The sequence below is a fragment of the Oncorhynchus mykiss genome, chromosome 1, assembly GCF_013265735.2.
Source record: "Oncorhynchus mykiss isolate Arlee chromosome 1, USDA_OmykA_1.1, whole genome shotgun sequence".
In the NCBI taxonomy this organism is placed as follows: domain Eukaryota; kingdom Metazoa; phylum Chordata; class Actinopteri; order Salmoniformes; family Salmonidae; genus Oncorhynchus; species Oncorhynchus mykiss.
Genome location: NC_048565.1, coordinates 11,368,620 through 11,385,025, shown reverse-complemented (window position 1 = coordinate 11,385,025; position 16,406 = coordinate 11,368,620). Strand labels below are relative to the sequence as shown.

Below are 16,406 nucleotides of genomic sequence, written 5' to 3'. Positions count from 1 at the left end.
CTGCAGGTTTCTTCCCAGGCAGTTCCCAGGGCTGTGACGCCTTTCTCCGCCACAAGATGACTCTCATCTCCCCGTCCATACTGAAGAAGTACAGCATCCCCTTCGACAGGGTAGGTCGTAGAACGAGTAATGGCAGGAAGACCGGGGTGGTGGCGGGGGGGGGGGGGGGGGGGGCTGAGCTCTGGGGGGGGAGGGGGCGCTGAGGTCTGGGGGGGGGGGCGCTGAGGTCTGGGGGGGGTGGTGACTGAGGTCTGGGGGGAGGGGCGCTGAGGTCTGGGGGGGGTGGTGACTGAGGTCTGGGGGGAGGGGCGCTGAGGTCTGGGGGGGTGGTGGCTGAGGTCTGGGGGGGAGGGGCGCTGAGGTCTGGGGGGGGGGTGCTGAGGTCTGGGGGGAGGGGTGCTGAGGTCTGGGGGGGGGTGCTGAGGTCTGGGGGGAGGGGCGCTGAGGTCTGGGGGGGTCTGGGGGTTAGGGGCGCTGAGGTCTGGGGGGGTGGTGGCTGAGGTCTGGGGGGGAGGGGCGCTGAGGTCTGGGGGTGTGGTGGCTGAGGTCTGGGGGTTACTGGCGCTGAGGTCTGGGGGGGTGGTGGCTGAGGTCTGGGGGGGTGGTGGCTGAGGTCTGGGGGGGTGGTGGCTGAGGTCTGGGGGGGAGGGGCGCTGAGGTCTGGGGGGGTGGTGGCTGAGGTCTGGGGGGGAGGGGCGCTGAGGTCTGGGGGGGTGGTGGCTGAGGTCTGAGGGGGAGGGGCGCTGAGGTCTGGGGTGGAGGGGCGCTGAGGTCTGGGGTGGAGGGGCGCTGAGGTCTGGGGGTTAGGGGCGCTGAGGTCTGGGGTGGAGGGGCGCTGAGGTCTGGGGTGGAGGGGCGCTGAGGTCTGGGGGTTAGGGGCGCTGAGGTCTGCGGGGGGGGGGGGGGGGGCTGAGTTCTGGAGAAAGCCTGCATCCTTTTTTATAAAGCATCTCAGTATTACGGGTCTGAACGTTAAAACTTTTAAATGAAATTTGAGATCCTTAACGTTAAGAAAAATATCTTATTTTATTTTTGGGGGTAGATGCAGAAAGTAAACATCATAGCGGGTTAAGTTGGACAACAACTAAGAGCATTCAAGTGTGAAGCTCAACTTATCAGTTGTTTAGGTGTCCTGGTTACCACGCTGTGAACAGTATGACGCAAACTCATGCACAGTGTTTCGTCTTGCTCATCTCAATATCCCAGCGTATTTTTGTTGATGATGTGCTCAGCTTTAATGAAGTTGCGAGACATTACAAGCCCAAAAATTGTGAGATGCAGCATTCCATTGCAAGATACAGCTTTTGATTGTCGACAGATCGGCCTAGTGCACGGCTCTGACTGTCTGCCTGGTGGCTGTCCTGTCTATACTGATAGATAGACCTAGTGCACGGCTCTGACTGTCTGCCTGGTGGCTGACCTGTCTATACTGATAGATAGACCTAGTGCACGGCTCTGACTGTCTGCCTGGTGGCTGTCCTGTCTATACTGATAGATAGACCTAGTGCACGGCTCTGACTGTCTGCCTGGTGGCTGACCTGTCTATACTGATAGATAGACCTAGTGCACGGCTCTGACTGTCTGCCTGGTGGCTGACCTGTCTATACTGATAGATAGACCTAGTGCACGGCTCTAACTGTCTGCCTGGTGGCTGACCTGTCTATACTGATAGATAGACCTAGTGCACGGCTCTGACTGTCTGCCTGGTGGCTGACCTGTCTATACTGATAGATAGACCTAGTGCACGGCTCTGACTGTCTGCCTGGTGGCTGACCTGTCTATACTGATAGATAGACCTAGTGCACGGCTCTGACTGTCTGCCTGGTGGCTGACCTGTCTATACTGATAGATAGACCTAGTGCACAGCTCTGACTGTCTGCCTGGTGGCTGACCTGTCTATACTGATAGATAGACCTAGTGCACGGCTCTGACTGTCTGCCTGGTGGCTGACCTGTCTATACTGATAGATAGACCTAGTGCACGGTTCTGACTGCCTGCCTGGTGGCTGTCCTGTCCACGTGCAAGGAGTCGACCAATCAATTATTTAGTAGTCGACTCCACCCACCATGTCATAATATTTAACAGTTGAAAAGATGTCAGGGAAAGGCAGGTGACAGCAGCGAAGTCCTGCATGGCAATACTTGAGACTTGATACTTGAGAAGTTAAATGAGAATGGGAATTAAATGGGAATTCATATGGAATAAGGTAATCATGGCTGCCATTGGTTACAATCTGCCACAATGGCAATGTGCCAACTATACTGTATGAGGGCATAGTCTGGTCCAAATAGGTCTATCTTAATGTGCACATGGAAATAAACAGACTAATATTTGACTAAAATGACTGCGACTTAAAAATACACAAAAATTGTCCCAGGTTTTAGTCGACTGATAAGAACTAAAACTAAGGATGAAATTACTAAAATGTGACTTGAGACTAAAAGGTATTTTAGTCATAAATGCTCTATTAAATCTAAAATGGATGCCAAAATGAACACGGCAGCACCCTGCTCTGAGACGCTTGACACATACAGGCCTAGGGCTCTGAAGTTTGAATAGCAACACTGTTCCATGAGGGATAATATATATGGAAATAATGGAAGTAACAGCATCCATGCACATTTAACCAATAACAGACCTCTAACACTTCTTATTTTAACCATCTATGTTTGACGGATATTTCCGGTAATGATATTCAACTCATTTGTCATCACATTACCACTTAAGCCTGTTAACAGCTCTCAGAGAGGAGCCACTTCACCACCAACGGCAGTTTTAGTAATAACCCTTCTGAATGGAACCCTTTGCTGAAGCACAATTGAAGTACTTCAACCTGTGAAAGGACACGATAGCCCTGTGCAGCATTTGGATGCTTCCTAAATGGAACACTATTCCCTATAAAGTGCACTACTTTTGACCAGGGCTCATAGGGGACACACCCTTGTGACTCTAGCACCGACCGCTGATAGAAATTAACGGGGTGAATGAAAGCCGGCCTTCGCTGACTTAAGTGGAGGCTAATGGCACTTTTAGATGATGGAGTCTGGGTCAGTAGACATGCTGAAGTTGTTGTGGGTGTGGCTGCTCTCCAACCAACCTCTGGGACTGATGACAGCATGACGAGGGAGGAGTGAATGGAGGGAAGGATGATGACGTGAACACTCCAAAAGTGTGCATGAACATGCAGGCCTGCACACGGGCAGACACGCAGCACACACGGGCAGACACGCAGCACACACGGGCAGACACGCAGCACACACGGGCAGACACGCAGCACACACGGGCAGACACGCAGCACACACGGGCAGACACGCAGCACACACGGGCAGACACGCAGCACACACGGGCAGACACGCAGCACACACGGGCAGACACGCAGCACACACGGGCAGACACGCAGCACACACGGGCAGACACGCAGCACACACGGGCAGACACGCAGCACACACGGGCAGACACGCAGCACACACGGGCAGACACGCAGCACACACGGGCAGACATGCAGCACACATGGGCAGACACGCACACGGACCCAAAGCACACAGTATTGAAAGGTTGATAATGAGATTAATGGCGTCTTTACTTAAAGATCATAGCTTCACTTCACAGTAAATTATGATTGGGATTGAGTCTTAGTTACATTACCATTTCCGTGATAGAAAATTAATCATCATCTACATTTTTTTCTGTGTGTAATAATTGTAGGAGATAGAAACTGTCATGGTGCGAAATAAATTGATGACTTCAAACAAGAAATAATGTGTAAGTCTCTCTAATACGGGCATACAAAGTTCTCCTCTGTCTGCAGAGTTGTCGTGTTTCTCTTTTTCCTTTTTGTCGTGTTCCTTCGGGGGGGTGTCGTTATCTGATGCACACCGAGAGCTTCTCCCTTGATTTGAGTGTAAAAAATAACACAGGCTTTATTGCAGCTATGAGATCAGCAAAAACAAAAAAAATATCTACTCTGTCTTACCACCTCTCTTCTTCTGTCGTGCTGTTTCCCACCGCTCAACTTCCTTTAGTCTCCCACCGCTCCACTTCCTTTAGTCCCCCACCGCTCCACTTCCTTTAGTCTCCCGTCTCTCCACTTCCTTTAGTCTCCCGTCTCTCCACTTCCTTTAGTCTCCCGTCTCTCCACTTCCTTTAGTCTCCCGTCTCTCCACTTCCTTTAGTCCCCCACCGCTCCACTTCCTTTAGTCTCCCGTCGCTCCACTTCCTTTAGTCTCCCGTCTCTCCACTTCCTTTAGTCTCCCGTCTCTCCACTTCCTTTAGTCTCCCGTCTCTCCACTTCCTTTAGTCTCCCGTCTCTCCACTTCCTTTAGTCTCCCGTCTCTCCACTTCCTTTAGTCTCCCGTCTCTCCACTTCCTTTAGTCTACCGTCTCTCCACTTCCTTTAGTCTCCCGTCTCTCCACTTCCTTTAGTCCCCCGTCGCTCCACTTCCTTTAGTCCCCCGTCTCTCCACTTCCTTTAGTCTCCCGTCTCTCCACTTCCTTTAGTCTCCCGTCTCTCCACTTCCTTTAGTCCCCCGTCGCTCCACTTCCTTTAGTCTCCCGTCTCTCCACTTCATTTAGTCTCCCGTCTCTCCACTTCCTTTAGTCCCCCGTCGCTCCACTTCCTTTAGTCCCCCGTCGCTCCACTTCCTTTAGTCCCCCGTCTCTCCACTTCCTTTAGTCTCCCGTCGCTCCACTTCCTTTAGTCTCCCGTCGCTCCACTTCCTTTAGTCTCCCGTCGCTCCACTTCCTTTAGTCTCCCGTCGCTCCACTTCCTTTAGTCTCCCACCGCTCCACTTCCTTTAGTCTCCCACCGCTCCACTTCCTTTAGCCTCCCGTCGCTCCACTTCCTTTAGTCTTGAGTTTATGTGCCTCACTCCTCTCTATCATGAGAAGTACTCCTCTAACTAGTTTATATTTAAAGCTAAATTAATCTGTGTTCCTCATTTTATTTTATTATTTTTATTTAACTATTTAATAACAAATTCTTATTTTCAATGACAGCCTAGGAACAGTGCCCCTGCTTTTTTCAGGGGCAGAAGGACAGATTTTTACCTTGTCAGCTCGGGGATTGGATCTAGCAACCTTTCGGTTACTGGCCCAACGCTCTACCCACTAGGCTACCTGTGACTTGATGAAGAGGGTCTTCAGATCAAGGGCCCAAAACGTACAGCATATTTGAAGTTCAGCTGTAGAAATCTAGTGACTTAATAATTCTGTCAGGGATTGCCAATGAACCTCACGTAATAGTAGTAGACATTTTAATGTTGGGGCAGCCACAGAAAACTAGGAGTGTCAAAATAAAAACCGCCAAATAATTTGTCAGGCTTCATTTCCAAGAGATGCAGACAATTCCGGTGAACTGTCTTCACCCTCCCGAGCTCTCAGTAAATGATGGCCCTAGTTCTGCCTTGGAACGAAACGCAATCAAATGAAAATCTTAATTTGCACGGACTGGCTAATTTCTTGTGCCATGCTTGCTGGCTCGTCTAATTACGCATGTATCGTCGGGACTGGTTCTCTTGGAGAAGTAGCCACCAAGCAGCTCAAGTGAGGGAAAGCTGGATGGGAGGAAGGAAGGGTGAGTTAAAAAAAGCAAATCACCCTTCCCATCAGTGCTTAATGATTGTGGATATTAAGAGAAAGCATCTGTTTTTGTTCCCATGGCTGGGTTTCAGGGGTTGCGAAGACCCTGTTTTTGCCAAATCCTTCCATCCGAGGCAGAGTTTCATTGCCTTAAATGTAAATTACTTCATCATTTTGGCATAGTTTTGCTCATCTCTGCCCATCAAAAGCTGGTTTAATAACAAAAATGTTTGCTTATGCAATATAGATACAACATTTGATGAGGTTTGCATACTGCTTGTACTGCACTGGTTCTGTTGACCATTAATGCTCAGTCAGTTAATGTACATTTTAATGTTGTTTGACTTAACTTTTTATGCAACTGTTTACTGTATTCAGGGTCAGTCATCCAAACCCGAAGCAGAATTTTAAAATATTGATCAGTGTGCAAGTAACATGTAGATTATACGACTGCATCCTGTTGATTTGATACTCTGTCACAACATCACAGAGGAGCATTTAACCTTTGAACTCTTGCTATCTCCAGATCACTCAGGAAGAAGGCGAGTTTATGGTCACCTTTCCTTATGGCTATCACGCTGGTTTCAACCACGGCTTCAACTGCGCAGAGTCCACCAACTTTGCCACCCTGCGTTGGATTGACTACGGCAAGATGGCAACACAGGTGGGTCAATGCACAATAAACCATATGGAAACCCCAGTGCCTCCTACCAACACACAGCACTATAGCGAAGATTAAACCTAGAGGTGTGTGGTTATCTACCACATGCTACCCATATTCTCTTACACAACCATGTAATTCATTCTTTGAATACCAGTTCCACAGTCTAGTGCTTACGCAAACTGTTTTAGGCCTGGAGCAAGAGGTCATTGGGGTGCAGTGTTTGTGTGTTAACCTGTGTCTTTCTAAGCTGTCTCACATCGCCTGTTTCTCCCTCATCTGTGTTCCGCTTCATTTTCCTTTCATGTCTTTATCTCCTCTCCCGGAGGGCAAACTGATGTGAATAGTTTTTGGACCAGGCCTTTCACCTGTAAGGGGGACACACATGCGCGCACACACACACACACACCCTGTCTCTGCTTGGCAGCATGTCAGATTTATGAGGTTGTGAGTTCAGCGGGCTGCTCTCAGGGCCACTGGAAGCCCCTCTCTATTTCCCACAGTCTTTGATGCATGTAAAGGAAAACGTCACCCAAAAACGATTTAGTCCATTGTTGACATAATCCCAAAAATGTTTTGCCTGTTAGCAATCAAGTTTTGAAGATATGGAACTTTCAAAATACAGAAATACTGCTGGTATGATGGTGTTTTTCGTTTAACCCGCCCGCCCCTGCCCCTCTCAGGTCTGAACACAATCCACTGGCCAGGGAGCTCCCCCTCAAGAGTTCTATCTGAATCTCAGAGATTCATTGGTTGGTTTTGCCGCTTGCCCTCCATTTTGTGTCAGCACATTGATAGGCGGCTCCTGAAAGTGCCAGAGCAATGGGAAATAAAGAAAGAACAGCTTGGGCACCTACCTCTTTCTGTCGTTCTCTCTTTCTGCCAAGCCCTATTCACTTCCTCTTGATGCCACAGGGAAAGATGGTCCTTTGAGCTGGAAATGTCACTGGGCTGTGTGGCTTGTTGCTAGTCTCCTGTCTACTAGAGCTCAAGAGGTTCTATTTGCTGACACATCTGTCTGCTGACACCTACTAATTACGGCTGTGGTCTCCTTGTTTTCAGTTGTTTCCCTGCAGTCTCTTACATGCTGACCACACCGTTCGCGTCGCGTGCGCGAGCGCTGCAAAATAAATGTACACGTTATTCATTCGTTGCACCCACAATGCTCGCGCGCGCAAACAAGCGTCTGCGTTGCCAAGCGCTAAAATAGAAGTCAGTTCTATTTGTGACGCTGAACACAGTGCATGTCCTGCCTCTCCCATCTCCTCATTGGTTTATTGAAGCAGATACCCATGTGCCATCTCCTCATTGGTTATACCCACGTGGGTGATTGAAAGATGAACAGAGGTCGGTCAGTTGTGGTAATACACCTTATTATGAAAGTTAGATGCCAATCAGCATATAAAGCCCAAAGAGGGAAAAAGCCTGGAAGGAGGAGAGATGACTAGAATTGATTCGGTTGACAGTTTTATGTGTGAATTAATTGGTGGAGTAGAGGACCTTGTGCATTTCAGGTAAAATAACAACTCAATAGGACAAATTAGCTAGTAACTGCAAGCAAGCTAGCTAAATTGCCATAAATGTTTAATGCTTTTCAACCTGTGAAATACTTTCAAGTATTTTTACTTAAGTTGTTTTTTTGAGTATCTGTACTTTACAATTTATATTTTTGACACCTTTTACTTCACTACATTCCTAAAGAAAATGGTACTTTTTACTCCATACATTTTACCTGACACCCAAAATACTTACACTTTGAATGCTTAGCAGAACAGGAAAGTGGTCTAATTCCCACACTTATCAAGAGAACATCCCTGGTCATCGCTACTGCTTCTGATCTGACGGACTCACCAAATACAGTGGCAAGAAAAAGTATGTGAACCCTTTGGAATTACCTGTATTTCTGCATAAATTGGTTATAAAATTTGATCTGATCTTCATCTAAGTCACAACAATAGACACACAGTCTGCTTAAACTAATAACACACAAACAATTATATGTTTTCATGTCTTTATTGAACACACCGTGTAAACCTTCACAGTGCAGGGTGAGAAAAGTATGTGAACCCTTGGATTTAATAACTGGTTGACCCTCCTCTGGCAGCAATAACCTCAACCAAACATTTTCTGTAGTTGAGGATCAGACCTGCAGGAGGAATTTTGGACCATTCCTTTTTACAAAACTGTTTCAGTTCAGCAATATTCTTAGGATGTCTGGTGTGAACCACTCTCCAAGTCATGCCACAGCATTTTAAATCGGGTTGAGGTCGGGACTCTGACTGGGCCACTCCAGAAGGCCTATTTTCTTCTGTTGAAATCATTCTATTGTTGATTTATTTCTGTGTTTTGGGTCGTTGTCCTGTTGCATCACCCAACTTCTGTTGAGCTTCAATTGGCGGACAGATAGCCTAACATTCTCCTGAAAAATGTCTTGATAAACTTGGGAATTCATCTTCCCCGTCGATAATGGCAAGCTGTCCAGGCCCTGAGGCAGCTAAGCCGCTCCAAACCGGGATGCTCCCTCCACCATACTTTACAGTTGGGATGAGGTTTTGATGTTGGTGTGCTGTGCCTTTTTTTCTCCACACATAGTGTTGTGTGTTCCTTCCAAACAACTCCACTTTAGTTTCATCTGTACACATAATATTTTGCCAGTAGCGCTGTGGAACATCCAGATGCTCTTTTGTGAACTTTAGATGTGCAGCAATGTTTTTTTTGGACAGCAGTGGCTTCATCCGTGGTGTCCTCCCATGTTGGCATGCTCCAGAGATTTCTGTAATTCTTTAGCTGACACTAGGATTCTTCTTAACCTCATTGAGAATTCTGCTCCGTGCTCTTGCAGTCATCTTTGCAGGATGGCCACTCATAGGTAGAGTAGCAACAGTGCTGAACTTTCTCCATTTATAGACATTTTGTCTTACCGTGGACTGATGAACATCAAGGCTTTTAGAGATACTTTTGTAACCCTTTCCATCTTTATGCAAGTCAACGATTCTTAATCTTGTGTCTGAGATCTCTTTTGTTCGAGGCATGGTTCACATCAGGCAATGCTTCTTGTGAATAGCAAACTCAAATTTTGTGAGTTTTTTTAAAGGGCAGGACAGCTCTAACCAACATCTCCAATCTCGTCTCAATGATTGCACTCCAGGTTAGCTGACTCCTGACTCCAATTAGCTTTTGGAGAAGTCATTAGCCTAGGGGTTCACATACTCTTTCCAACATACACTCTGAATGTTTAAATGATGTATTCAATATAGACAAGAAAAATATAATAATTTGTGTGTTATTAGTTTAAGCAGACTGTGTTTGTCTGTTGTTGTGACTTAGATGAAGATCAGATCTAATTTTATGACCACATTTTTTGCAGACATCCAGATAATTCCAAAGGGTTCATCATTTTTTGCAGAAATCCAGATAATCCAAAGGGTTCATAATTATTTTCTTGCCATTGTACATGCTTCATTTGTAAAGGATGTCAAAGTGTCAGAGAGTGCCCCTGGCTATCTGTAAAAAAGACAATTAGGTCTAGTTTGCTTAATATAAGGAATTTGAAATTATTTATACTTGTACTTTTACTTTTGAAACTTAAGTATATTTCAAACAATACTTTTACTCAAGTAGAATTTTAATAGGTGACTTTCAATTTTACTTGAGTATTTTTCTATTAAGGTATTTTTTTACTTAAGTATGACAATTGAGTACTTTTTCAACCACTTTTAGTAGTAGTAGTAGTAGTAGAATGTAGTAGTAGTACAATGTAGTAGTAGTAGTAGTACAACAATGTAGTAGTAGTACAATGTATTAGTACAATGTTGTAGTAGTTGTACTACAATGCTCTAGTAGTAGTAGTAGTAGTAGTACAATGTTGTTGTAGTAGTAGTACAATGTTGTAGTAGTTGTACTACAATGCTCTAGTAGTAGTTGTACTACAATGATCTAGTGATAGTTGTACAATACTGTAATAGTTGTACAATACTGTAATAGTAGCAGAAGTATGCTGTAGCAATAGTAGTAGCAGTAGTACAATGCTGCTGTAGTAGTAGCAGTAGTACAATGCTGCTGTAGTAGTATTAGTAGCAGTAGTACAATGCTTCTGTAGCAGTAGTAGTAGCAGTAGTACAATGCTGATGTAGTAGTATTAGTAGCAGTAGTACAATGCTGCTGTAGCAGTAGCAGTAGTACAATGCTGCTGTAGCAGTAGTAGTAGCAGTAGTACAATGCTGCTGTAGCAGTAGCAGTAGTACAATGCTGCTGTAGCAGTAGTAGTTGCAGTAGTACAATGCTGCTGTAGTAGTATCAGTAGTAGTACAATGCTGCTCTAGTAGTATCAGTAGTAGTACAATGCTGCTCTAGTAGTAGTATTAGTAGTAGTAGTACAATGCTGCTCTAGTAGTAGTATTAGTAGCAGTAGTACAATGCTGCTGCTGTAGTAGTATTAGTAGCAGTAGTACAATGCTGCTGTAGCAGTAGTAGTAGCAGTAGTACAATGCTGCTGTAGCAGTATTAGTAGCAGTAGTACAATGCTGCTGTAGTAGTATTAGTAGCAGTAGTACAATGCTGCTGTAGTAGTATCAGTGGTAGTACAATGCTGCTCTAGTAGTATTAGTAGCAGTAGTACAATGCTGCTGTAGTAGTATTAGTAGCAGTAGTACAATGCTGCTGTAGTATTATCAGTGGTAGTACAATGCTGCTGTAGTAGTATCAGTAGGAGTACAATGCTGCTCTAGTAGTATCAGTAGTACAATGCTGTTGTAGGTAGTATCAGTAGTAGTACAATGCTGCTGTAGTAGTATCAGTAGTAGTACAATGCTGCTGTATCAGTAGTAGTACAATGCTGCTGTAGTAGTATCAATAGTACAATGCTGCTGTATTAGTAGTACAACAATGCTATGAAGTGTAATGTGCCTAACTGCTTTTCATCATATCTGAACATTGTTCCACTCTTACCTCCCTGACTAGCACACAGGGATATGTCATCTAGATAGGTCATTGTTTCTCAATTCCACTCCTTGAGTGAACACATTTTTATCTTAGCCGTGGACAAGCACATCTGATTCAACTTGTCAACTTGTCATCAAGCCCTTGATGAGTTGAATTGTATATGTTTGTCTGGGGCTATAACAAAAATGTGTGTTATTGGAGATACTCGAAGACCGGAGTTGAGAAACACTGATCTAGACTATACTTCAGGTGAGAAAGTACATTACAGTTCACAGTTCAGTATGGGCCAAAACATTGGGTGTTGTGAGAGAATTTTCATCACACTGAATAGAAGATTCCATTCCATTCCATCTGGCTGTTGGTGACTCAGAAACTGGACACACACACCACACAGCCGCAGACCCAATTCTCTGCCTTTTCATCTATCAAAGTGAATTGCAGATGATTCACTCGCCGAGTAGTGATATTTGTTTGTGTACGCTTGTTTGTTTGGGTTAGAGCTGATGGGCTTTGATGAGGAGTTCTGAAGATGATGAAGGCTACGGTATTATTATTGTGTGTGTGTGTGTGTGTGTGTGTGTGCATTCCACGAGTGTGTGGACGCTACAGGCAATTTTCCCTCATGCACAGCTCCCCCCGGGATTGCCCCGCAGAATAAATATCAGCGAAGCACGAGATTGAACGTTCTAGAGACTTCCCCTTTAGTTAACACTATCAACGTTTCCCTTTACTGTGGGACTTATGATCGAATCAACGGAATTAGACACTTTCAATGCAACCACCCGAAACAAAATGAACTATGCAAGAGAGTTTGTTGTAGGCAGAACGCGTCGGAATAGGATTCTATTGTGTTGACCGGCACCACTCAGGCCTGTACTCTACACAGACCGGTGCGCCTTAACCAACCAAAGCTTCGGTAGGCCAATTAAAGCAATAATGCCTGAGGGTGTATGATGTATGGCCAATATGCTAAGGGATGTTTTTATGCAAGGCAGAGTGCCTGGATACAGCCCTTAGCCGTGGTATATTGGCCAGATACCACAAACCCCCGAGGTGCCTTACTGCTATTATAAACTGGTTGTCAACGTAATTAGAGCAGTAAAAAATAAATGTTTTTTCATACCCGTGGTATACGGTCTGATATACCACGGCTGTCAGCCAATCAGCATTCAGGGCTCAAACCATCCAGTTTATAATCACTAATAAACCATTGCTATATATGGATCTGTGCCATTCACTTTGAACTGGACTGTGTTTACAGCATGAGTGGTCGTGAGTAGATGCGCTTGTTTTGAGATCAAAGCGAGAGCTGCATGTAGCGACGTGTGTACATTTGTTCATATCCTTTGATAGTTAGTGAATTATTAGCCCAGGTATAGATCATTAATAGTCAGCAATAGGGGAGTGATTCCTTCCTACAAGAGCACAAAATGTGTGCATTTCTAGACATCTTTTAAAAGCCAGTCAGGTGAAGAGTTTTGTCTTAAAGGGGCAGTGTTTTATTTTGAGACCGACTTGAATAAGCTAAATAGCCAATAGGCAGAGGGTAGCATAATTTGTCTGATTCTTTGTAGTAATGAGATTAATAATGCATTTTATTTTGGAAACAACATGTTCAGTCACCTCCTTGTCTGAAGGACAAGTGGGTAAACAGGTTAATGTCAAGTCCTGCATGTTTTTCTCATAGAATGTAGGCCCACATTGGCTGCTACTGTAGGCTGAATGATAGAACAGCTATTTCCATGTTAAAATGTTATGGGATTTTCTCCGTTGTTTTTGATGGTAGGCCTACATTATGATCAAATAGCCACCGTAGGCTAATTGACCACTGTTAGTTTGAACTTAAAGCGGGTACAGCCTCAGTGTTTACAGTAAGTTCCACAGAATTTTCAAAACGTTCAAGTTTGCGCTCAGTGGACCTGAAATTTTGCTCAGTGATGAAAACATTTTGAGGGAACATTGACTACAGGCTTAGAGTAGGCTTTAAACAAAGAGTATTGTCAATTCACTTCTCATTGTGCGGTAATAACGACACTGATATGTTAATGTATGGTGGCTGTGGCCCTCACTGGAAATGAGCTTATGATAGCAGGGATAGAAATGACTAGCCAACCACTAAAGCCCCTTATTGCAGACTCCTGTCCTAGCCAACCACTAAAGCCCCTTATTGCAGACGCCTGTCCTAGCCAACCACTAAAGCCCCTTATTGCAGACTCCTGTCCTAGCCAACCACTAAAGCCCCTTATTGCAAATGCCTGTCCTAGCCAACCACTAAAGCCCCTTATTGCAGACGCCTGTCCTAGCCAACCACTAAAGCCCCTTATTGCAGACGCCTGTCCTAGCCAACCACTAAAGCCCCTTATTGCAGACGCCTGTCCTAGCCAACCACTAAAGCCCCTTATTGCAGACGCCTGTCCTAGCCAACCACTAAAGCCCCTATTGCAGACGCCTGTCCTAGCCAACCACTAAAGCCCCTCATTGCAGATGCCTGTCCTAGCCAACCACTAAAGCCTCTTATTGCAGATGCCTGTCCTAGCCAACCACTAAAGCCTCTTATTGCAGATGCCTGTCCTAGCCAACCACTAAAGCCCCTCATTGCAGATGCCTGTCCTAGCCAACCACTAAAGCCCCTTATTGCAGATGCCTGTCCTAGCCAACCACTAAAGCCCTTTATTGCAGATGCCTGTCCTAGTCAACCACTAAAGCCCCTTATTGCAGATGCCTGTCCTAGTCAACCACTAAAGCCCCTTATTGCAGATGCCTGTCCTAGTCAACCACTAAAGCCCCTTATTGCAGATGCCTGTCCTAGCCAACCACTAAAGCCTCTTATTGCAGATGCCTGTCCTAGCCAACCACTAAAGCCCCTTATTGCAGATGCCTGTCCTAGCCAACCACTAAAGCCCCTTATTGCAGATGCCTGTCCTAGCCAACCACTAAAGCCCCTTATTGCAGATGCCTGTCCTAGTCAACCACTAAAGCCCCTTATTGCAGATGCCTGTCCTAGTCAACCACTAAAGCCCCTTATTGCAGATGCCTGTCCTAGCCAAACACTAAAGCCCCTTATTGCAGATGCCTGTCCTAGTCAACCACTAAAGCCCCTTATTGCAGATGCCTGTCCTAGCCAAACACTAAAGCCCCTTATTGCAGATGCCTGTCCTAGCCAACCACTAAAGCCCCTCATTGCAGATACCTGTCCTCACTGCTTTGTGTGCCTGTGTATCGCCCATGTTAGACATGCTCAGTAAACCTGCATCCTTATCCTTATGCCATATGCATGGACATGTTAGCATTCGTTAAGGAGCCGTCCTCAGTAGTTCCTCTATCCGCTTGGTTTAACTCAATAACTCAAAATGAAGTTTTTCTACCGTTGTTGTTTCTCTGGGAGTGTCTGTGAGCCTCCAAATGGCAGAAACTGTTTCTAGCCTAGCTGTAATTTGGGGTGGCACGTAGCCTAGTGGTTAGAGCGTTGGGCCTGTAACTGAAAGGTTTCCAGATCGAATCCCGAGCTGACAAGGTTCTGCCCCTGTTCCTAGGCCGTCGTTGTAAATAAGAATTTGTTCTTAACTGACTTGCCTAGTTAAATAAAACGTGGAAATATATAAGAATAATGAACTGAATGGACACACTCCCATTGCTGCAGACAAGAGGACAGGCAGTACAGCACACTACTGCAGACCAGAGGACAGGCAGTACAGCACACTACTGCAGACCAGAGGAGAGGCAGTACAGCACACTACTGCAGACCAGAGGACAGGATGTACAGCACACTACTGCAGACCAGAGGACAGGCAGTACAGCACACTACTGCAGACCAGAGGACAGGATGTACAGCACACTACTGCAGACCAGAGGACAGGCAGTACAGCACACTACTGCAGACCAGAGGACAGGATGTACAGCACACTACTGCAGACCAGAGGACAGGCAGTACAGCACACTACTGCAGACCAGAGGACAGGCAGTACAGCACACTACTGCAGACCAGAGGACAGGATGTACAGCACACTACTGCAGACCAGAGGACAGGCAGTACAGCACACTACTGCAGACCAGAGGACAGGCAGTACAGCACACTACTGCAGACCAGAGGACAGGCAGTACAGCACACTACTGCAGACCAGAGGACAGGCAGTACAGCACACTACTGCAGACCAGAGGACAGGCAGTACAGCACACTACTGCAGACCAGAGGACAGGCAGTACAGCACACTACTGCAGACCAGAGGACAGGCAGTACAGCACACTACTGCAGACCAGAGGACAGGCAGTACAGCACACTACAGCAGACCAGAGGACAGGCAGTACAGCACACTACTGCAGACCAGAGGACAGGCAGTACAGCACACTACTGCAGACCAGAGGACAGGCAGTACAGCACACTACTGCAGACCAGAGGACAGGATGTACAGCACACTACTGCAGACCAGAGGACAGGCAGTACAGCACACTACTGCAGACCAGAGGACAGGCAGTACAGCACACCACTGCAGACCAGAGGACAGGCAGTACAGCACACTACTGCAGACCAGAGGACAGGCAGTACAGCACACTACTGCAGACAAGAGGACAGGCAGTACAGCACACTACAGCAGACTCATTAACGGTTGTAAACTGGATTTTCCCACAGTTTCTCTACTCTCTCACACGCCTCAGCCTAAAATGTCAAATCAGGAGGAAGTGGTACTCGTCCTTTACATGTGCATGCATACATTTTTCGTATGCTCTGCCAACTGAGCGCCACAGGACTTTCTAGTGAGCCTATTTTTCTCACATAGGTTGTACAATCACGTTGTGATGTTTTAAAAGACGAATGCTTTATCACGCACAGCCATCAATGGGTAACGGAGAGTCTAGACCTATTTAGTGAAGGATGACGGTCGGAGCCTGTGAGGTCGCATGGCAGTATTTTTAGCGCTCCCCTAACGGGGAGTATTTTTCTAATAGGGGGCGACCTCGCCTAAGGTCTTTTTGTTTTCCTACAATCATTTAACTTCATTAGGATATGAAGTGAGTAGGCTATAGGGCTCATTGGTTAGAAGGCCTTGGGGGGTGTCATGTGTTGGTTTTGGAGGCATTTTTTTAATTTATTTTTTATAAATTTCCATTTGATAATGAAGTCATCTTAGCATAGCACCCCACCTCCCACCCTCTCTCGGGAATGGCAAATTGATCAATTTCCCTTAATAGTTTTATGAGACAGAAATGGGCTTTACTTTCTTTTGGTTCC

General features: G+C 45.9%; 1 protein-coding gene across 1 annotated transcript in view; it reads left to right on the top strand.

The window, feature by feature from the left end:
* Nucleotides 1-16,406, top strand: part of LOC110533913 (lysine-specific demethylase 4B) — a 97,965-nt gene that overhangs the window by 26,810 nt on the left and 54,749 nt on the right. The window contains exons 7-8 of the mRNA XM_036940651.1: nt 7-110; nt 6,104-6,241. Coding sequence (XP_036796546.1) covers nt 7-110; nt 6,104-6,241 — 242 coding nt within the window. The remainder of the gene's footprint in view (nt 1-6; nt 111-6,103; nt 6,242-16,406) is intronic.